Source organism: Petromyzon marinus, chromosome 78, assembly GCF_048934315.1.
Source record: "Petromyzon marinus isolate PM22_M1 ecotype Great Lakes invasive population chromosome 78, UKy_Petmar_22M1.pri1.0, whole genome shotgun sequence".
Taxonomy (NCBI): Eukaryota; Metazoa; Chordata; class Hyperoartia; order Petromyzontiformes; family Petromyzontidae; genus Petromyzon; species Petromyzon marinus.
The window spans coordinates 1,038,296-1,061,399 of record NC_133744.1 but is presented as its reverse complement, the minus strand read 5'-3'; the positions used below and the strand labels follow the sequence as shown (position 1 = coordinate 1,061,399).

At 44.3% G+C, this 23,104-nt stretch overlaps 2 protein-coding genes across 2 annotated transcripts in view; one reads left to right on the top strand and one right to left on the bottom strand.

The window, feature by feature from the left end:
- Nucleotides 1–23,104, top strand: part of LOC142907390 (uncharacterized) — a 366,512-nt gene that overhangs the window by 109,960 nt on the left and 233,448 nt on the right. The gene's annotated exons all lie outside the window — the stretch shown is intronic.
- The window catches only part of LOC142907340 (guanylate-binding protein 3-like), a 50,784-nt gene that overhangs the window by 19,309 nt on the left and 8,371 nt on the right, over nt 1–23,104 (bottom strand). The window contains exon 3 of the mRNA XM_076056760.1: nt 7,813–7,922. Within this exon, the coding sequence (XP_075912875.1) occupies nt 7,813–7,922 (110 nt within the window). The remainder of the gene's footprint in view (nt 1–7,812; nt 7,923–23,104) is intronic.

The following is a 23,104-nucleotide window of genomic DNA, read 5'->3' as shown; positions in this document are numbered from 1 at the left end:
TGCTGCATGCAAAAGTCGGACTTTGGCTGGTGGCGGATGGCCGCAGGGCCCAGGGCAATGGACCGTGTTTGGTAGCCATTGACCCTGACAAACCTACGTGCGTGCACACATGGCCAACCCCCACATCAGTAGGTGAAATCCAGAGATTTCGGTGGGGGGAGGAGGAGGCCGCATTTGTCGCACTGCGCGACAGTCTCATCAACGCGCCTCCCCTTGGATTCCCCAATTTTTCTTTGCCATTTGTGCAAAGATGCCAGCAACACCAGAATCAGCGCTGTACTGTCACAGGTGGTGAACGGGGTAGAGAGGGTCGTAGCTTACGGAAGCCATGTATTGTCCCCTGCAGAGCAGCATTATTGTGTGACGCACTGTGAATTGTTGGCTACTGTGATTTTTTTTATAACAATACCGGCTGTACCTTTACGGTAGACAGTTTGTTCTGTGCATGGACCACATGGCTCTTCAATATGCACTGCAGGTTGACCAGTCGTCTGGCCAGCTCTCCCACTGGTTGGAAATTTTACGGGATGATTCTTTCACGATCACCTACAGTAAAGGTACACGTCACTGCAACTCAGATGCATTGTAGTGATTACCGCCGAGGGGCCGCTGTGCGTGTTTGATCGGTGCCGGCCGATGCAAACCTGTGGTTGCAGAATTGCCATGCACGGTCGTTGAGTCGGTTGAGGTTCCATCATCCACGGCAACCATCCCCTGCGACAACACGATTGGTCTCACACACGCGGAATTGGGAGAGCCTCCAGGTGGAGGACGTCTCCCTGTTGAAATTGCGGCGTGGGAACGAGGGGTGGTAAAAGGGGCCAGCAGGAATGTCCCTCATAGTCCTCCGTGATGGGCTACTAATGAGGTGGGATGAGGAGGTGCACCGTTACTGCATTGTTGTGCCAACTGCTCTGCAGAGTAGAGTTACGCGGGCTGTCCATGTGAGGTTGTTGCACCTTGGGGTGCAGAAGACATTGTTTATCCTAAAGCGTGACTTATTTTGGCCTGGAATGTCGGAGGATGTGCACCACATGCTTAAGGGATGTGTTGAGCGCGCTCGCCGAAAGCCATCACCGAGGCAGGCCCGGCCGCTAGTTGAAATCCATCGAATTGTCTCGTGTTAACGAGCTCATTGCTCTCGATATCCTCGGTCCATATCCCACCACTCCGAGTACCTTTCCTGGTGGCCGGTGGTATAGCCTTTGCCGGATCAGTCGGCCGCGTCCATCACAGACACATTCTTACATGGCAATTTTTTGGATAAGGGAGCCCTGGAACATCTTCTTCCAAATTATTGAAGGAGGTGTGCGACTCCCTGGGAACTAAAAATATCCGAACGTCACCCTACCATCCCCAGACTGACGAGATGGTAGAGCACTTGCACAATGGGACAAAGTCTGGCACGTTCAGGTTGTTCTCGCCGATTACAGAATGGCCCCTCACGCCTCAACGAGGTTCTCCCCCTTTTTCTTCATGTATGAGAGGGAATGCGATCGCCCCCATGGAGGCTCAAAGAAGGCCGCTGTGTCCCATGCACATTCAGCTTACGATCAGGTGGCTGACGGATCCACAGGAGGAGTCTTGGGTAAATTTGGTCAAACGGCAAGTCTCCAATGAAAGTTTGAGGGACTCCGTGGATTCGGAAACCCATTGACACCTGGGGTCAAGATGTGGCTGCATTGCCCCAACGTGCCCCTGGACACATCCTCGAAATTGGACAGGCCATGGCAGGGCCTGGTTGAGGTGATTGAGATCAGGAGGCTGGAGTGTATAAGTATCCAGGTCGGTCGCAGGTGCTGGTATGTGCACCTGTTACGGCTGAAACCCTATTTTCCACCTTGTGATGCCACTTCATCCCCACTACCTGAGTGCCGGGTGCCTGATGTGTCCGACGAGCCCCGGCGTACGGTCACGGAGGATGAGCCTCAGCAGAATTTCAATGTTTCGCCTGCAGGATCCCAGCGCCTGACACCCGCGGACCCACCGGCTGCACCGTCTGCAGACGGACCAAGGATGGCCGAACGGCCGTCATCTCCTTCTTCTTCTACCCCTTCGTCTTCTTCCCGGGAGGGGCCGCACCTGTTAGGCCATTTACACATCGTCTCGGGGGTCCCCAGGGAACCCATTCTTGTCCCGCTTGGGGGCCTGGCGATGAGGACCCGTTCCAAAACTGTTCAGTTCAGATAACCCCCCCCCCCCCCTTTTCTGTTGTTCCAATAGTCCCGACGCCATCTGGCGGGCGGCCACACAGGCGAGCCGGACTGTGGCTGTCAGTTGATTTGAGGTCCTTCCCGATGCTCGCGGTGTGCGGCACGCTGATGGTCGTCGAGCATTTTTTAATCCCTGGGGGCCGGGTTCAGTGTTGTGCATTCGCGTCGGAAATTGTTGATTGTTCTGGTTACTATTATTCTTGTTGTTCCGCTAAGCAGGGGATGGAGGTCAGCCGGCTTGGTTTGGGGGTGATGTAGTGACATGGAACGGGTCACTATGTAGTATAGCGCTGGTTGCTGGCAGAGAAGGGGATTTGCATTTGCAGCAGCCTTGTCAGTTAGTAGGTCACGTGATAAGCCACAGAGATGGATGTGGGGCTAAGGATAATTCCTATTTCACTTGATGTACGGCGGGGTGCCCGCAATGCCAAAATGTCTATCAGCTGACCCGCACGAAATGAGGGAGGCCACTGGGGCATCCTCAGCTGCAGCACAGACTGCCAACTGCCAACAAATGAATTTGAGCAAAACCGCCAGATGAACACATTGGAATGTTGGCGACTTGGCGTGGCTGCACTGTCCACAGGTGACAGCCAGAACATCTCCAAAATTCCACATCCCTTGCAAGATACCCGTCAGGGTTATGTTAATAATTTAGAGGTCTCTCACTAATAATCACCAGCCTCTGGGATATAAGTATACTTGCCGGGTCCAGGGTGCCTCCCATTGCACATCCGTATTCTGGGTCATTGAGTTCACCTGACCTGTGCTATCCTTGGGGCCAACTGTGAAGAACCTGCAGAAACAATCCTCATATCGATTCAAGGAAGGAGTGTTGTATACGGCCCTTTTTCCATCTTTGATATTAACAAGAAATTTGCCAATACACATATTTTTTTTTCTTCTTGAAATAATGAATGAAAACACAAGTGCACAGCAAACTGCAAAACACGTTAACCAAACACTGAAGGCCAGCGTGTGAAACTGACCTCGGCACGCTAGAGATAAGAGTGGAAAGAATCAGAGCCAACTCATTATTGCTGCCACCTGCACTCGCGGGAGGGCTGATAATCTCCCACTGCAGCTACACGGAATGACGAAAATTAATGAGGACTGGAGGGGGGCCAAGATAGCGGGGTGAATCACAGCCTTGTGAACATAAAACAGGTGGTGTTTAGGTGATGTGGACCATGGGCAACGGAGAGAAAGAAAAACGCCTTGTTGTCCCGCAGCGTGAGCGAGGAAAGATAGCACCAGAAGGCAGGGAAATTCCTTGCTAACGAAGGCAGCAGCAGACCTTGGCAAACAAATTAAGTTGGGGAGATTACAAGACATGGTCACACGGAACATTGACACTACCACTATTCACCTTAAATGACAAGCCCTTGCCCGTTGTCCGACCCCACAGACACTGGGGAGTGCGGGTTCCGACCTTCAGAGGCTTACCTCTGACTGAGGATATCGAGAATAAATGATAATAAATGATAAAGCTTATACACAGAGTGACGAAAATTAATGAGGCCTTGAATTGGCGGCGTCAGCGGAGCAGCGGCAACAGCGGGCGAGTAGCGAGAGACTGAGAGAGACAGCCAGAGAGTGGGAGGCAGAGAGTTACCACAGGCTGTCTGTGCTCAAGGGAGAGTTTAAACCTAATAAACAACGCACACACCACACGATAATCACAACCTTGTTAAACATAAAACTACAAATACTTGGGCGGTGTCAACCGGGGGCCAGGGAAAAAGAGTCTCCCGGCCGTCTTTGTCTTCCTGCAGCACATGATAAGAGTGTGCATACGCTCAAGAGAGCACCTTCCCGCGAAGTAAAATCAAACACCACGATGGAAAACTAAACAACAGACCTCGAGTCACATACAGAATCATAGCTGTAAAACTGCGATGAAATGAAATGTTAACTTTAAAAACCTTAACCATTTCTTTGTGCATCGGTGAAGGTCGCACCGGAGGGAATATCGCCCCTCCCTCCAGGTTGCGCAACACAGACAGAGACGCCTGTGAGACGATTTGTAACGCCTGTTGTTATGGTTTATGGAAAGAGGAGGCAGCGGAGCCGTGCCGTATGATGCACACAAGGACACACATACATAAGGACACACATGCGGACGCACATACGGACACGCGCTCCAGACCACGACACACAGCAAAATAAAAAAGAAGCTCCGCCTTGTGGGGAGGAGCCAAGAGGAGGGATTTTGGCATAAAAGAGGACACTACAGCATTGAAACCTCAGCATGCCGACAGCTCATCAGCAAGCGGGCAAGACCCGCTTGCCAGCTCATCAGCTCATCAGCTCATTGGGGGAGCTCAAGAGCTTGCCGACAGCTCATCAGCAAGTGGGCAAGACCCCCTTGCCAGCTCAACTCAGCTCATCGGGGGAGCTCATCAGCTGAGCTCATCAGCAAGCGGCCAAGGCCGGCTTGCCAGCTCGGCTCATCCACGTAGGGGATCGGCCGCCGCCGACGTGGAGGAGGTCCCTGCCACCCGCCAGAATTGCGAGACTCGCTGTGTAGTGACTGGGCTACGTGGTGCGAGTCGGCACCATCAAAAGTAGCATCGCAACGGATGTGTATCGCCAGCGCCCAATAGCGCAACCGGTGGTCAATACTCGGCGACACGACCGAGCCAGCAACCAGCAGACGAGCGCCATTTACCGATCATACAACCGTGCCCGCTAAGAGCGGAACGTGGGCAAGCCGCCAAGCCGACGGCACCACTGGGCACGCTACGAGCGAGCTGTGTGCGCCATCTACCGACGGGCCATCGCAACTACAACAGCGTGTCGGCTCGCCAACCTACGTCAGCCGAACCGAATCAACCACGGTGACAGAAGAATCGACCGATACGTATGACGCGCACTGCCCCCCACCACACGACAAACCAGGCGTCTGTTTGACGCCTAGAATCAACTCCGAACACTGACTATTCAACACAATTATATCCCTCACCATACACGAGTCTGGAACAAAAGCCAATCCCAAAACGTGATCCATCTGTGACCGTGGAAGCATCGCAACAGATCGGGTGATAACAGTCCGTCATTATAAGTATATTCATAATTTTCCTCCTTAATATTATGTTTTGGGTTGTACTTCTAATCGCATAAATTACCAACAGATCCATCAAGACGAATTCATCCTTGACACCTTCACCGCGGAGCTAAACTCACGGAGGGTGAATGGCGTGGCCCAATCAGGCTTCCTTATCAGGCGATCCGGTCCACAATTAAAAATTGGCCCAAGATAAAGATCTCCGGGGAAAGCGTGCACACCATCGTACGCCCTCACTCCAAGCCATTTCTGTAATCATATAATCTTGCCGATGGATCTATTGATATTTGTGCCTTTGAGAATTATACCTGTTTTGATTGTCTTTTCGTATGAATATAGCCGTATAATATTTAAGTACCTTTCGTTCATAATCGCCGCACGTACTCGCGTACTCTACAGAATACTCAACTGTTCCGTGACCCAATGTGCTAACAACGTGATAAGGGTTGCTTATGGATCTATGAATGAACGCGGTACTGTGTGTGCAAATTCCAGTATAATCTTTCATAATATAGTATCAAGGTTTTTGTTTGTTTAGATGTTTTAACCACTCTCTCTCAAGAACTAAGCTTGCGTTACACAGCGGAATTAACCACAGGTGCTGTTGTCAAAGTGAAACAACCCAGTCATTGATGAGACTGTGTTGATACTGTATTGTAATTCCAAGCCGAGAGTTTCATCTTTTAGAGTTAAAGTTTAGTTAGAAAATAAAATGTATTAATGCAGAAGTGGCCCTGTGATTCTTTCTTGAAATTTTTGCATAAGAACTTTTTCTGCGTTGAGATATGAACTTGGTGACCTAAAACATAACACACTAATCTATACTCAATAAATGTTGAAGCGAGAATAATTGTATTATAGTGATAGATAAATCGAAGTTGAACAACGAAGCCGAGTTGACACTAGCATAACTGCAAACGATTCATTGTATTATCCCGATTGATAACCGACCCTCGTCAACGAGGCGGGGCCTGATTATCATAAAGGCTGTCATTAACATAACCACACGCACTCGCATAAATTAATACGAGTATATCTCGAATTACCATAATTTATACGCATAATTACACAAATTAACATACTTTCGGATAAATTATGCAAATTTCGAATTTCATTTAATTTTTATTATTTTCATCAAATTTTCATAACCCACATGCAACAGGAGCCACGACTCAGATGAGTGGTGTTACGGACTCTGCTGGACCAGAAGAGCCTCGCCTTGATGTGCACACTGACATCCTTGGGAACGACGCCTGAAGTTAAGGGGTTCCTCTGAAAATCTTGTGGTTGGATATCTTGCCACGGCAAGTGTCAGAGATTACTTTTTTCTCTTCTCTCTTTTCTTATTTTTGCTCTCTTCACCTTCCCTTATTTTTATTTGCTGATAATGCCAGACTGTCGTTGGAGGATGCACTTGATATTTTGTGTGTGCCATTTGATGGGGTGTTGCGAAGGTCGTGTAAGTGTACATCTAAAAAAAAATGAAGGAACGCGTTGGGAACGCAGTCGGGGAGAAGGATGCAAGCTGAGGACATGAGGATTTGGTAGGAAATTTTGAGAACCTTAGAGGAACTTTCTGGAAGGTTCCAGAAATATTGAGGGGACGAAGGTACATAAAAGGGTGTGTGACGTGTGTTCGCGGTTCCAAAATAGTAGGATGGCTACTAGTGCATATGTAGTGTAGAGAGGAACTTATAATAAAATCCATACCCGAAGACGGCCTCAGATGGACTCCCTTTTACAAACACCATACGTAAATTAAGCAATACACATCACATAATGTACAGAAATTATAAAATATATTAAAATAAGTTTATTACGTTGTAGATAGCTGCATAGCTACACCAGGAAATAAAAACAAATCTCTGAAATTTACGGATAAAATATATTTAAATCGGTAATTATGGCAGGGAAATGAAATGTACTGAAGTTATGTCTGTTATGCATAGCCGTGCCATTGTCTCTCTTTCTGTCTCAGTCCAGTCGTCTTAGCGTTTAGTTTTGTTCTGAAATCCGTGTCATTGCCCCTTAGTCCAATTGATTCCCTGCTTAAACGAGCATTGAGGTGGAGCTCATCTCATGTGTACAGCCTTTAGCCTGTGGTTAAAGTCCCATTCATATGGCAGGGATAACCCACTGTTGACTTTGTCACAGAGTGGAATTTACTTTATCTACCACAAAGGAATTGCTGGTAAGCAATTTATTATTCAAAGCGCATATATTAAACACTCAACATTTCTCTTTTTTGGTTCTTTCGGTAAAGCCACGTAGAATGAGAATAAAATAATAAAATAAAACAATAAAATTCTCACGACGTTTCGGCTCTGTCGTTCCGACAGTTTTGTTCCTTCACCTGAAGAAGGCTACTTGTGTTGTGGCCGAAACGTCGTGAGAATTTTATTGTTTTATTTTATTATTGTATTCTCATTCTATGTGACTTTACCGAAAGAACCAAAGAAGATGAATCCTTGCAGTCACGAAAGCTTTAAATCGAAATTCACTCAACATTTGTTCCACAACTTTGAAGGATACTTGAGTTGCTCGAAGCTTTGATGATCAAGAACCCCCATGATGTTCCACACCAGCGTGGTGCTCATCAGCACAGCCATGACAAAAATCCACATGTCATGGTGTTCATCTCCCTGCATGACAACACGTGGAAAAACATGTACAACCCCTCTGTTATGCGTGCATGCGATTGTTACATCAGCGGGAGATAGAGTGACGACATCGTGGTTATCCCACTGCACTCTGAACCTGCACTCTGAACCTGCACTCTGAACCTGAGTTTGATTCCATACCACAGAGTACATCAGTTGCAACTCAACCTTGAATTAGTACTGGGTGCAGTGTGTTAACATCACTTGAAAGATAAAGTTAGCCGGACATCGTGCTTACCACATCACTTCCTCCACCTCAATGTTGTCCTTGATATATGCTGAGTAGTACTAGCTGCAATAGTCTGAATTGAAAATATGAAAAGAAAATATAATGGTAATTCCTTAAAGCCTACCTAGGGCATTTTCATACAGTAATAATGATTTACAGATTTTTATAAATCATATCTCACCTATCCCTCAGGTTCTAGGATAACCTTCATAAATGTCAGTTCTGGTGGATCTTCATTTGGCTCCAGAGACCAATAATGGAAAGGCATTGGAGTGGAATAATGTGCAGCAGATCGGGTGTGAGGGTCTGATCGATGAGGAGGAGGGTGGACACAAGACCAATATCATTCTTATCATGTGAGGAGGTGAAATAGAATCCCAACCCCCGCCATAGAGTCTATGCGGTGTGTTTCTTGGGGGGGGGGGGGGGGGAAATGACTGATTTGGCGTGCTTTGTGAGAGTGAGAATTGTAGGATGCCTATATATGTTAGAAAATGTGATGAGTCTGGCGTGGCTTATTTCACAATGTCTAGGCCTGATCCCCTCTGGGTTATGCAAATGGTAGGGGCATAAAAGGCAACATGGAACATTACGAGGACAGCTGGAGAAACGAAGAGTTGTCCTGAGCATACGCTGGAGTGTGGCTCAACCACACTCAGGGTTGCAAGAACACTAAGCAGCGCCGCCTCAGACGCTGAGAGTGCCAAACCTGGAGCTGAGTGGTCTGTATGGAGAGGTGTGGCGACACGCCACACCGAGGGTCACGGAGGCTCTATTTACTGAGTTGGCAGATAATGCTAGGAGTGGTAAATGCTCTCTCTATTAAATCACACAGAGGACCAGGGTAGCCTCATCTAAACATGTAGGACCTAAGCACTGTCACAAAAAACTGAGTTGCAGTGCACCCCGGCGCCCAGTGTGGACTGAGTTTTACGCTGGGAGCTTGTGAGTGGGTTCGGTCAGTCGTTCGCGGTGGGTTATTAATTGTGGGAAATATTTGCGGGGATGTATAGAATCATTGCTTGTTGTTAAGAGCTGTGAAGGTACCAACACATGAGTCCGTGAATACCGCTCACACGACATTGATTTCTCTAAGACGAAGGTACTTTGCAAACCCACTGGCTATCAACAAAGATTCGTTCATGAAGCCATCCATATATACAGACAGAGACAATTTCAAAGGGGAAGATGAGTACAAACTTAGCATTCATTGGAAGGACGTTATCAACCAGTTTAAGTCATAACTGGCTGTGATGTTCCCATCCTGTCACCTTCCAATGTTAGTTATTTTCGGCTCTCTGATTTTACATTAACAGGTTACATTTCTCACACCAACAGAGCCACCTCTGCGCTCTGACCTCGACATCGCGGAGGCTCTGCGATCTTACATTAACATGCTAATCATTCACATTAACATAGCCACCTCAGCGCGCTCGCCATGGAGGCTGCTTACTGATCTTACATTAACATGCTAATTTTTACCTAGTAGCCCTCTAATTGGTGGAAACCCACCACCTTCGCAGTCGCTGCCCATCACTTACATTAACATTAGCTGCCCCGCCCATGCTGCTGACATTTGGGCTACGCCCATTTTAAACCTTTACAAACAGTTTGCCTTGAGAAGCTAATCCTCTCTTCCATATGACGACCACTTGTGTTGCAATCGAAACGTCGTAGTTTTTGTTATTTTCTTTGAAACTATCTTCGTGACTTTACCGAAAGACCCAAATAATATTTGTTGATATGGTCCACATCGTCATTGGCAGTCCCTCGGGGTTTGAGGATGATGTACATCAGATTTAGTGGTGGATCATGAGGTGGGTGAGGAGTCCAATTCTGGATCTGCAGATCTTTGGGCATTGGGGGCACCAGGGCCAGATTAAGGTTTGTGTAGTCCGTGGGCCCTTCTATGTCGTAGGCATTCAGTGAAAACTTTTACATTTGATATTGCTGCCAATGTTACTACCTCCACTGTCCATCACTTATTTCACACATACTTCGTCCAACTGCTGGACAGATGTTATGGATATGTTCATTATTTAGTGCTTGCCCTACTTCGATGGGAGTGCGTAAGCATATATTTTTTTTATTATTGTAATGACCGAAGTAACAGACTACTTACCTGACAATCATTCGTGCGAACGGACAGCCAGGAAGTCAACCAAGGCCTCTGATTGGTGCAGGGAGGCCTCAAGACAATTAGTCAGGAGATGCAGATTCAAAGCGATTGGAGGAGAGATTCAAACTAAAAGGCGGGAACTGAGGGTTGACTGTAGGGGTGACTGTTGACAACCATTGGAGGAGGACAAGGATTGGCTGAAGGGAGTGGGGTGAGCGAAGCTTCCAGAAAGGGGAGGGGATGTTCAATGTGAAAGAAAAGTTCAAGCGTCAAGAGTGAAGCCTGGGCCTATAGACAGGGTTGTGTAAAAAAAAGTCTCTACGTAAGAATGTGTGTCTAAGTCGTTACACTATCATTAGCTTATAGGATGATCTTCTTATATATATAAAAGTCTCCGTGCGTGCGTGCTTGCGAGGGATTTAGCTCTCGGACGGTGGGCTTGACGTCCAAAAAAATTTGCCAGGCAGCACGCCCTAAGTCCCGGGGTGGGAATAGGCTATTCCGTTTTCGCATCCCTCAACTTTAAAGTAGTTTAATTAACAAATTTGTGGCATTCTTATTTTAATTATTTACTTATTGCGTGACATCGACGGTACCAACTGATGACAATTGCCTGGGGGGGCGGACCCTGCCAAGTGATGCGCCTTCGCTCCAGCTCACGGGGGACATTTCATTTTACGTGTTTAACATGCAATAAATATACACATCGTGCTGCGGAGTTTTCTTCACAGTCTCATGTCCTCTTCGCCCCCCCTCCCCCAACACGATGCGTCCAGTTTCTACAACAGAGTCCATAGATAATAATGTTATACTGCTTAGATACCATTATTCTTGCACGGGCGGGGGGATGGCTGTGGGGGTAGTGGCCCAGCCTGCCAACGTGCCACCTCCCCAGCCTCGGCAATGTAGGCCAGGACGGGGGCTCCGCACGGGCCTAGGCCTGACCAAGCCTATGGTAAGTACAAACTTCATTGCTTCTTAAGCTAAGAACTCCGGTTCATTGTTTACTATTATTAAGCAAATAAGTTAACAAATATTAAAATAAGAATGTTTGTGTGTACATAATAACTCGCGTTCATTGCTTACTCTTATGAATACGTTGCTAGATATTACAATAATATTCTGTGTGCACATAGCAACTGCTTCATTGCTTACTATTAAGAAACTAATAAGTTGGTAGATATTACAATAATTTTGTTTGCGTGCAGATTACAACTCACCTTCATTGTTTACTATTATGAAACTAATAAGTTGACAAATATTACAATAATAATTTTTCTGTGCACATAAGAACTCTGGTTCATTGCTTACTATTATGAAACAAATACGTTGCCAGATATTACAATAATAATCTTTGTGTGCACATGGGAACTCTGGTTCAATGCTTACTATTAAGAAACTAATAAGTTGGCAGATATTTAAAAAAATGTTTGTGTGCAGATAACAACTCACGTTCATTGTTTACTATTATGGAATTTATAAGTTGCCACATATTACAATAATGTTTGTGTGCACATAAAAAATCCGGTTCATTGTTTACTAGTATCAAACTAATAAGTTGGCAGAAATTATAAGAATGTTTGTGTGCAGATAACAACTCAGGTTAATTGTTTACTATTATGAAACAAATACGTTGCCAGATATTACTATAATAATGTGTGTGTGCACAAAACACATTTTTAATTATTAGGTTGATAAATATTGGACTCACACACAACAATGTGTGTGAGTCCACGTATGTCTGTGAGTCGATGTGTGTGTGTGTGAGTCGCTGTATGTGTGTACGTCGATATATGTGTGTGTAACTCCATTTGTGTATCTAAAGTGGATGTCTATGCGTGTGTGAGTCCATATGTATGTGTCTAAGTCCATGTGTTTGTGTGTGTGAGTCGATATGTCTGTGTGTGTCAGTCCATGGGCGTGTGTGTTTGTCGCTTTGTGTGCGTGGCTCCACGTGAGTCAGTGTAAGTCCATTTCTTTGCGTGTCTGTAGGTCCATGTCTGCGTGTGAGTGAATGTATGTGCTTTATTGACCTGGTCAAGGCCTAAGGTACCATCAGTAGGGCCTGGCCTCTGGGTCGTTCTTCGTGCTTTCGGAGTCCCTCACCCTTTGCTCACGATCCTTAAGGACCTTGATGATGGTGAGCGGCTCCACATCAAACTACGTTCCCGTCAGTCAGAGCCATTCCCTCTACACCTTGGGGTGCGACAGGGATGTCCTCTGGCTCCCACATTATTTAACATATCTTTGACCACGTAGTTTGTGAAGCCTTCAATGGCTGTACCGGAGGAATTACTATATGCTACAGATACAATGGGAGGCTGATTGATGCCCAGGTGCGATCAAGAGATGGCTCCCTATTGATCAACCATGTTTTATATGCCGATGCTCTGGTGATTGCTGCTCACTCAGTGGAGTTGGAGGCACTGCTGCTGAACCTGGAGCTTGGCACTAAGAGGTGGGGCCTTACCATCAGCCCCATCAAAACTAAGCACCTGCCTGGGTATTTTGTACCATCGGACAATCCAACTCACAATTGCTGATGCGGCAGTTGTGGAGAGATTGCAGAGATTCCCATACCTGCCAAATGTGCTCATGACCGGCTCCGGTTTAACAGCAGAGGTCCACTCCAAATCAGTTGAGTTCCATTATCTTTTCATCGGCTGAGTTACGCTGTGTGGAAGCTACCTGGTCTCTCGCTCCGCATGAAGCTCCAGGTCTTCAGCCACGGTAATTCCCTCCCTTCTCTATGCTTGCGAAACGTGCACCCACCTAATGGAACATCTTCCCCGGTTAGAAACATTTAGGCTGGCCTACTAACGATCCATCCTGGGTTAATCCGTATGTGTGTGTGTGTGTGCGTCTAAGTCGATGTGTTTCTATGTGTGTGGGTCGATGTCTGTGTGTAAGTCCATGTGTGTGTCTGCCTTTTTCGCCCGTGCAACGCCGGGTACTTACTGCTAGTGCAGCTATAAAATAATGCCATTCATTTAAAGCGATAACATTCAATGTTCTGACAGGACGACCAGATGGCGAGCTCCATGTTGCTTTACTTTCGTTTAACCTTAAATTATTATTTAACTGTTATTTTAGATGTAATATGCCTCACTTATGACGAGTCAACTACTCGTTATTACTGGTAATAAATTGTATTGAGCAGCCATCAAATGCATTTTTTTAAGTTGCCATTTCCCCCCGGTTTTCCTTATATATTATTTCAGAGTTGGCAGGGACTAGGGCTACTTGGCTGCTTTTTTAGGCTTAATTATAAATTAAAACATTTTGCACCTTACCTGACTATACTTCCTATAATTATAGTATGTTTAACACGTACATAGGCTTTCACGATCAATATCATCCATACGTTTTTTGGGGTTAGATCGCATACATATATAAATGTGTCGTTAAACCCACCACCACCCGACACAGGCAACTAGTAAGGGTTGTCACGTAAATAGAACATGCCAATTTGTTACTAGTTGTGTGTTGGAAAGCCAACCCACAACAGTTTCAATCCGAGTACGACGTTTCTCCAGTAATTACAACTAGCCTAATCAGGTGACAGCCAGATTTGTGGAGAATTCCACCTGTTTCGTTCATAATATAAAAGCATAGATGTGGTGACCACACTTGTATGCTCTTTTTGCACCAAGTTGGGAGAGGGGGGGGGAATTTATGAGTTAACGTACATTATGCATGAGCATTATGTGAGTTCATTGATCTTGTTATTCCTGTCCATTGTGTGTACTAAAATGGCTGTACCAACGGTAATCCCTATTGAAGTATGGTGGCCTGTATAGGCGTGTATTTAAAAATAAATTATTTGATAATTCGCATCCATGCAGCATTAAGTCGGTAGCTAGATGAACGGTTAACATTATTTTTTTCTTTCAATTTCGATTCGCTAATTAGTCTTGGCGAGTGGTAACTAGTTTTGTATACAACTTCATCATTATCAAAATCAATTGCGTCCTTGTTGCAACGCGTGTTCTGCTACTGCTGACAGTTGTATTTGGGAGTATTTAATACTAATTTGGTGTTATTTCAGTCTCGTGCTGATCATTCGTCCTGTTTGCATTTGCCACAACTGCAATTAATCTGGTACACACCTTCTGTTGATAGCTTCGGTAAAACATATTTTGTACCAGATATTCATTTCCGTATATTATGTACTATGCCAAATCGACTCGGATGTTTTTTTTCCAAACATCTGACTAGTTTATCAGTTACTCTCGCAATGCAAGGTATTTTAATAGTTTTAATTACTTGGGCAGTTTCAATGCTTATGTTATTTGATTGGTTTTCGCATTCAATTCCCTGTTGATTTGTTCATCATTGTAACTGTTTAATTTTCGATTTAAAGCTTTCGTGACTGCAAGGTTTCATCTTCTTTGGTTCTTTCGGTAAAGTCACGTAGAATGAGAATAAAATAATAAAATAAAACAATAAAATTCTCATGACGTTTCGGCCACAACACAAGCGGCCTTCTTCAGGTGAAAGGAACAAACCTGTCGGGACGACAGAGCTACAATGAACGCTGCTAAGATTCGCAGCGTCTTTTAAGCTGGTTGAGAGAAGTGAGGCACCTTGACAAAGGGGTTTACATATCAAACAGGAGAATTTTAGCATTGAAATAGCTGAGTGATTAGCATGTGACTGGTCACAGAAATAGCTATGTTAAAGTCAAAGCCTACACATCTACAGAGGCACCTCGTACATGGACGCCAAAGGGGCTGCAACAACTCAACTATCATACAGTAAACCGATGTGAAAAAAACCTAAGTCTAAATTACATCAATATAATAAATGTACTCATTATATTCTTCAATAAGCAGAGCTATTAACAGCAACTGGGTATACACTACACTATATAATGAATACCATATAGTAAACAGAGAAAAAAATAAAACATAAACTACCTCAATGTTATCAATAAACTCTATATATTCTCCAATTCAGCTGAGCTACCAACAATAAGTCGTTATATATCACGATGCTATATGGCGAAAAAAATGGGTGGATTCTTACCCTCCACATCAGCACCACGGACCGCTACGAGCCCCGTTCAGATGGACGAGTCCATCATGGTCGGAACAGAGGAGAAAACCAGCTGCGAGGCGCTGTTATAATCATGTTATAAACCATACCATTAACCGTGGTGTGAGAGGTATTAAGAGTCAATGCCAGCGAAAGAGCTGCGGTTTGAAGGTCACCATAAAATAATTAATAACCGAAATGGTTTAAAACATCTTTCCAATGGTTACTAAGCCAGAATCCATCTTCCCAGTTGAAATTGTCTCTGTGCTTGTATATGTGGATAGCCTCATGAACGAATCTCTCATGGTAGCCGGTTGGCTTGCAAATAACCTCCGTCTTGGGGAAGTCAATGTCATGTGAGCCCACTGAATTATAACAGTGATCTGCCACGGCGGAGGAGTTTGTTCTACCGTTTTTCAAGTCTGCTTTATGTTCGCGGATGCGGTCCGAGATATGTCGTTTGGTTTCTCCAATGTAGCTACTACCACAGAGGCACTTTAGTTTGTAAACGCCCGGGTACTGTATGTCTGGAACATCATCTTTTACAGATGGAACCAGATCACGGATTTTATGTACTGTGTTGAATCGGACCTGGATCTTGTGTTTATTCAGGATTTTGGAGATCTTTTTAGTGACCCCTGCAATGTAGGGTAAGGTGATGGTTTTGAGTGGCTCCACAAGAGGATCCTTCTTCATGACTGGAGTGATGGCTTTGGGGATTGTGTAGTCGGAGTAACCATTAGCCCTGAGAGTCTGGTGTACGTGTTTGAGTTCACTGGTAATGTGTTTCTGGTCGGAAATGCATTGGGCTCTATGGTATAGAGTCGAGCTAAGCCCTCAACTAATCCCTCAACTGTTTCAATGCTAAATTCTCCTGTTTGATATGTAAACCCCTTTGTCAAGGTGCCTCACTTCTCTCAACCAGCTTAAAAGATGCTGCGAATCTTATCAGCGTTCATTGTAGCTCTGTCGTTCCAACAGGTTTGTTCCTTTCACCTGAAGAAGGCCACTTGTGTTGTGGCTGAAACGTCGTGATAATTTTATTGTTTTATTTTATTATATTATTCTCATTCTACGTGACTTTACTGAAAGAACCAAAGAAGATGTAACTGTTTAGTTGTTTTATTTTATTATATTATTCTCATTCTACGTGACTTTACCGAAAGAACCAAAGAAGATGTAACTGTTTAGTTGTAGCGCTTCTTTAACACGTTTAATTTAACTTATCAGACTATCACAATTTTACACTTTCTTAGCTTGATGAATGAGCATTTTGATGATAGCAGATTTCTGTGCAGGGTGATGATGTGACTGCATTCACATTGGCGTCAGTGTGCGTTTTTTTATCGGTAAATGCTGTGTGTTATTTTATCATATCGACCCCGTCCGAGCAGAATATACAGAAATTGTAAAGTTGTGTCAGCTTCCACTTCCATAGTGAACTGGATGGATGGGTTTTGCGAGTTGAGATGATTCAGAAATTCGTTAAGTGTATCTTTGCCATGTGGCCAGACCCCCAATGTGTCATCCACATATCTAAAACCAGAAGAGGGTTTTAGTATGCTTGAAGCTATTGCTTTTGTTTGAAAATCTTCCATGTACAAATTCACTATCACAAGAGACAAAAGAGAGCCCATTGCTGCTCCTTCCTTTGGTTTATATGTCACCTTTCCACAGGAAATAGGTGTTCTTTAGACATTTTTCAGCTAGTCGTAGGATATCTTTGGCTAAACCTGTGTTCGTTACCAGAAATTCGAGTATCATTGCAGTTTTACTTTCTTACTAATCTGTCTTACATTATTTTTTGGTAAAGCTGTTCAAAGATTGGTGTTGGCTTCCCGCTTTATTATTTCAAATAAATGACTCGTATATACTTTCTTCCACTGAAATGTAGCAATATTTTTAAGAACTTAGTATGTTTTTCTTTGTATTGTCGGTAATCCTACCCTCCTCAGTCTTTCAATATATCAGATGGATATGAAAAGGCATGAGTCAGGACACGAGAATAAGAAATGATTACAAAAAATATGAAGCATTGAAAGAGCTCAAGTGATAAATTCTTAAGTTCGTGAACAAGGATGTGAAGAGTGATAGTGCAAAACCTCCAGTGGAATCATCATAATTAAGCATACATTTAGATCATAATAGTGAACCTTGTGAAAATGTTGTTTTTGAAGCAGAATCTCATTCGCACCGAGAGGGTAGATCAAGTGAAGAACAGGTGAATGCTGGCCAATGCATTGGTTGCTGCATATCCAGGAGATATTTCAAAATTATACAAGGATGAATTCCTTTTGTTGCTGCATTTGTATGCAGAGAGAAATGAAGCAATGGCAGATGTGCTCAAAGCCCAAATATATGACAAGATGATCAGGGGCTTACCAGATGTTTACATTGCCCTAAGGATGTATCTTGCCATCTTGGGAGCGAATTTTGAAAGATAGTGTTCTTTTTTCTAAGCTAAAGCTGATTTAAAAAAAACTGACTCCAATCAACCATAGGACAACAAAGCTTGTCTTCCCTTGCACTAGCCTCTATTGAAAATTAGATTGTGTGAAGAACACCATTTGAAGATGTTATTGCTAATTTTGCAAGTTAATCTCCGGTGGTAATTTCTCTCACCTTATGAAAAAAAAGATTTACATTGACAATACTGTGTATTTCATATACATTGTGCCTATCCTTGCTGCATGAATATATTTATTCAATAACATATGTTGGTTACATTTTATATCATGCAAACAAAAAAAAAACATAGTCAAATTGTTATTCCTAGGCCCTAGACAGTGCCTACTGTGCCTATTGGATATTACAGCCTTGGAGGGCATGGGGGAGGACGACCTGTCATCCCTTAAGGTGGCCCAGTGTATCCAGGCGCACGTTAACCTATGGCAGCGCCAAGTCGTCGACCTCACCTTCAACATCATCCGCTCCACCAACGCCCACTTCCTCAGCCTCGCCGGCAAGTCGCGACATATCAGACACTCGGCTACTACCTCCACCTCATGCATCTCATTTGTCGCGCACGTCTGATTCCGACATCACCATCCTTCATTTTGTGACGGCGCGTGGACGGTGGACTTGGGCGTCAGACAGGTGGCCAAATTGCAGCAAACAGTGGAGGCAATTGGCACACCGAGGTGTAGCGGCTGCGGCGGGTTCGTCTGCAGTGTTATGATTTATCCTGGGGGTAGAGGTATTGACATGGGAGCTTCGGCTACCATCGTCTCTGAGCTCATTTTTTACTTGTTACCACCAAGAATATGATGTCTCAGCCCAGTTGTGGTGGGAGCTTAAGGATTGTGGACAGATCGTGGCGAGGGTCCAGATAGGGGAAATTGAGTTAACGGGGCCAATGCTAGTCTCCAAAACTTTGGCTGTGCCCTGTCTTCTGGGCACCGATTTTTTGGGGAGGATGCCCCTCAAAATCCTTGTTGACCAGGGTTGCGTCGAGATGCCTTCAGGACAGCGTTTGGCCTTTTTGGAATCCCTTACTAGGCTGGCAGCAGCTAACACCATAGTCCCGGTCCTGGCGAGGGAATCTGTCACGATTCTGCCAGGTGCACAGATGCTGTTGCCCTTAAAGTTCCGTAAGCATCTGGAGTTTGCTAATTCTGAGGTGGAGGTCCTCTTAACCCCATCTCATACCGATACTCGGGATCTCACGTTGCTTGGCACACAGACCATCATAAGGGCAGACCAAGAGCCCTTTTACAGATGCTAAATGTTGGGTTGGGGGCACCTGTCGTCCAAACTGGCACAGTTTTGGCCCATGCAACAGCTGCATGTTGTGAGGAGGCTGACACAGCTGCCATGGAGGTCATTGGCATGGTGGAACAGGGAGGCAAGTCGGACGGGACATAAGTTGTGCTCCGAAAATGCAAACAATTTTTTTTTTACTGCTTGTGGTTATTGCAAACATGATCCCTTGTATAAAGGTGTCAGTTTTTGTGCCAGCTAAAAGGTTAAACACCTATTACTATATCTTGTTACTGGCAAAGGAGGTCTCATAATGGTATAGCCCTGTGAGCCATTCGGCTCTTGAATCGGGTGCAACCGCAACAAACAAAAAAACAAAAACATGAATAAGAAAACATCTTAAAGTGACTATGTGACTGTGCAAACAGAAAATCCAAGAAAAAACATCAAAATATTCCGGAAAAAGCACCGTACACCAACGCTGTGTGCAAAAATCCCAGTGGGATGCAAGTCAAACAACAACAACAACCACAAGACAACTTATATTAAGGCCATCAGTCTAACTCAGTACTACAACAAACAAAAACATGGCCAAACAAAAATAAAGCCATAAATGTAATGTAACAGAGGAGATGGAATCTGTCTCAGTAGCCCTCAATCGCAAATTAATTTAAATACCATTAAAAAAGAAACTTGCAGCACCTCACCTCCCACAATCCTTAAGGGAAAGAATGGTGATTTCATCTCCCACCCCCATAAAAGGTTAGCAGGTTTGCAGAGCATTTTGTGAGGTCTTGGGGGAGGATAAATCCCTCTGCCCAGACAACATAATTGGGCACGATAGGGACGACCCTGATAGGGCTGCGTTGCCTCAAATATTGGCAAAAATACCCACCCCTTCTGAGTGGTTGCCTTAGGTGCCATCTGTGCAGGAAGTACAAGGGGCGATCCTGAGTCTGAGACAAGTAAAGGTACCGGGCAGAGATTATCTCCCAAGTGAAATGCTGAGGAAGGGTGGCATCTGTGTGCAGACTTTCCTACATGATATCATCACAACTGTCTGGACCACAATGAATTCCACAGGATTGTAAGGATGCCCTAGAGTTTAAGAGGGGGGACTGAACAGATTGTAACAACTACAGGGGCATCTCTATTTTCAGTGTGAGGGGAAAGGTACTGGCAAGGTTTATTCAACATTGCTTTGCCAGGCATGCTGATAAAAGGCTTGTGGAGTCCCAATGTGGTTTCAGACCAGGGCTATCCTGGAAACATGCCATATGTTCTGTCCCTCTGCTACAGCAGAGGAATAGAAAATTCCCACAAGAACTACGTCTCTGTTTTATTGACCTGCTCATGGCCTATGATACAATTAACAGGCCAGGAATCTGGGCTGTTCTTCATGCTTTTTGAGTCCCTGACTCTCTGCTCACAATCATTAAGGGCCTTCATTGTGGTGGGCAGACCCGGGTGAAGCTACGTGGCCAGTCAGAGCCATTCCCTGTTCACCTTGGGGTGCGGCAGGGATGCCATCTGGTTCCCAGATTATTTAAGATCATCTTTGACCAGGTAGTTTGAGAAACTTTCCATGGCTGCACACAAAGATTTTCCATCTGGAACAGATACGATGGGAGGCTGATCAATGCTCAGGTGGGGTGGAGGGATGGCTCCCTATTCGAAAACCATGTTATATATGCTGATGACCTGGTGATTTCTGCTCACTCAGAGGTAGAGTTGGAGGCGTTGCTGCTGAACCTGGAGTGTTCCACTAAGAGGAGGGGCCTTACGATCAGCCCCACCAAAACTAAGCACTTGCCTAGGTATTTTGTGCAATCAAACAATTTACCCTCAACTCCCCCTTGGTCATGGAGTAGTTGTCGAGCGTATGGAGAGTTTCCCTTACCTGAGAAGTGTACTTATGACCAACTTCAGTTTTGTAGCAGAAGAGGTCTCACTCCGGATCAGTGGGGTGGCATTATCTTTTCATCAGCTACATAATGTTGTGTGGAAGCTACCTGGTCTGTCTCTCAACATAAAGCTCCGGTTCTTCTCGGCGACAGGCATGCCCTGCCTTTATGCTTGTCAAACATGGACCCCTCTAATTGAACATCTGTGCCGGTTGGAAACATTCAGGTAGGCCTGCCTACAATCCATCCCACGTTTAATCAGGCTTGATTGTGTGAGGAGCTCACAAATCTTTGAAATATCTATCCACATTCCAATCAGGTGGCTTCTCTGGCAGGCAAGGCTAACCAACAAATTCTGATCTAAATAAGCCCTGGTGATAGAATAAACTGCATATATATTTAGTTTGTGTCCCCTTTAGTTATTAATTAACAATACAATTTTACTGCACAGTTTGTAAGTCACCAATACATTACATAGTGATCCATTCCCCTGCCATGTTTACGTTAAATTACGTTAAAGATTTATGTTAAAAACGGCTGCCCACAAGGGGGCAGCGAAAGCGCAGAATGCGGCTCTGGATCAACAGGTTTCCGATCCATGGTCTTGCTGGACCTTAAATTTCATACCCATTAGATGTTAAAATATGAGATGGTTAAGTTCCCCATTAATTATATTTTCTAAAGTATATTCTAATATTGCTACATTAACTTCTGTGAAGGCGTATCATATTGTCTGATACCTTTCATATTTGTGCTACTTTCTTTATGTAATGACCATGTGGTTATTCACTTTTTGTAAATGGTTAACTATTTATAAATGTCATTTTGTAGTGAGGATTGCTACCAAACATTCCTCCTGAGATCTGCAGACTGCAAGTAACTTTCCATAAATACAACTGCAAAGCCAATATAAAGTATGTTTATAATACAGTTTTTTGGGGGTTAGATCACGTAAATATAAAAATGTGTCGTTAAACTCGCCACCACCTGACAGCAAATTAGTAAGGTTTGTTACGTAAACAGAACATGCCAAATACATTGGAGAGTAAAGCCACAACATTTGCAATCTGAGTATGATGCCAGTAATTACAACTAGCTTAATCAGGCAACAGCCAGATTTGTGGATAAATCCTCCTGTATCGTTTCTTAAATAGAGGGGTAGATGTGGTGACATTACTTGTGTGCTCTTCTTGCGTGAATTGGGAGGGAGATTAATGGATACATATGAATGACTATGGGTAACCATTGCCGGTTGGGTTATTTACATGGTAATCAATGCGCATTATGCAAGCCCTTTGTTTTTTGCCTCCTGTCGATTGTGTGCACTAAAATAGCCGTACCTGTTATTGTTCAATGCTACTCCCTATTGAAGTATGGTGGCCTGTAGGCATGCTTTTTACACAATGATTTGCTTCCAAGCAGCACAAAGTCTGTAGCTATCCGAACTGTTAAATTATTTTTATTTCTCTCAATTTTGATATATTTTGTTATTGTTCTTGGCCAGTAGTAACGAATTTTGCACAGAACTTCAACATTATTATCAAAATCAATTGAGTGTCCTTGTTGGCAAGCGTGTTCTGCCACTACCGACAGCTGTATTTGGGATTATTTAATATTTATTTGGTGTTATTTTAGTCTTGTGCTGATCATTCGTCTTGTTTGCCCAATATAGCATTTGCTCCAAGTGCAATTAATCCAGTATACACCTTCTGTTGATAACGTGTAGGTATTTAACTAGGTGAGAGCTCAAGAGACGAGTAGTCTCAATTGAATTTTCCACCTGAAATCACGCAAGTCGTTTTTGAGCTCAACCTGAGCCCTTGTGAATTCGGGCCTCACCATATCAGAGAATTTGTTACTGATTTAAGCCAACGAAAATATATACTGAACAAGCACTGAATCACCAATTTCACAAAATAATGGTCGCAAAACCCAGCACTAAATGGATTTACCGTACTAACCAAGGCAGGCAAGGCTCTACACCAGTGGTTCTTAACCTTGTTGGAGGTACCGAACCCCACCAGTTTCATATGCGCATTCACCGAACCCCTCTTTAGTGAAAAATAAAATGTGATTTTTTTCAAATTCAAGACATAGATATGTTTTTTACTGGTACACAAAATGAGCCGTGCATGAACATTACCTTGTTCAAAGAATAAAACCAACACAATGCATA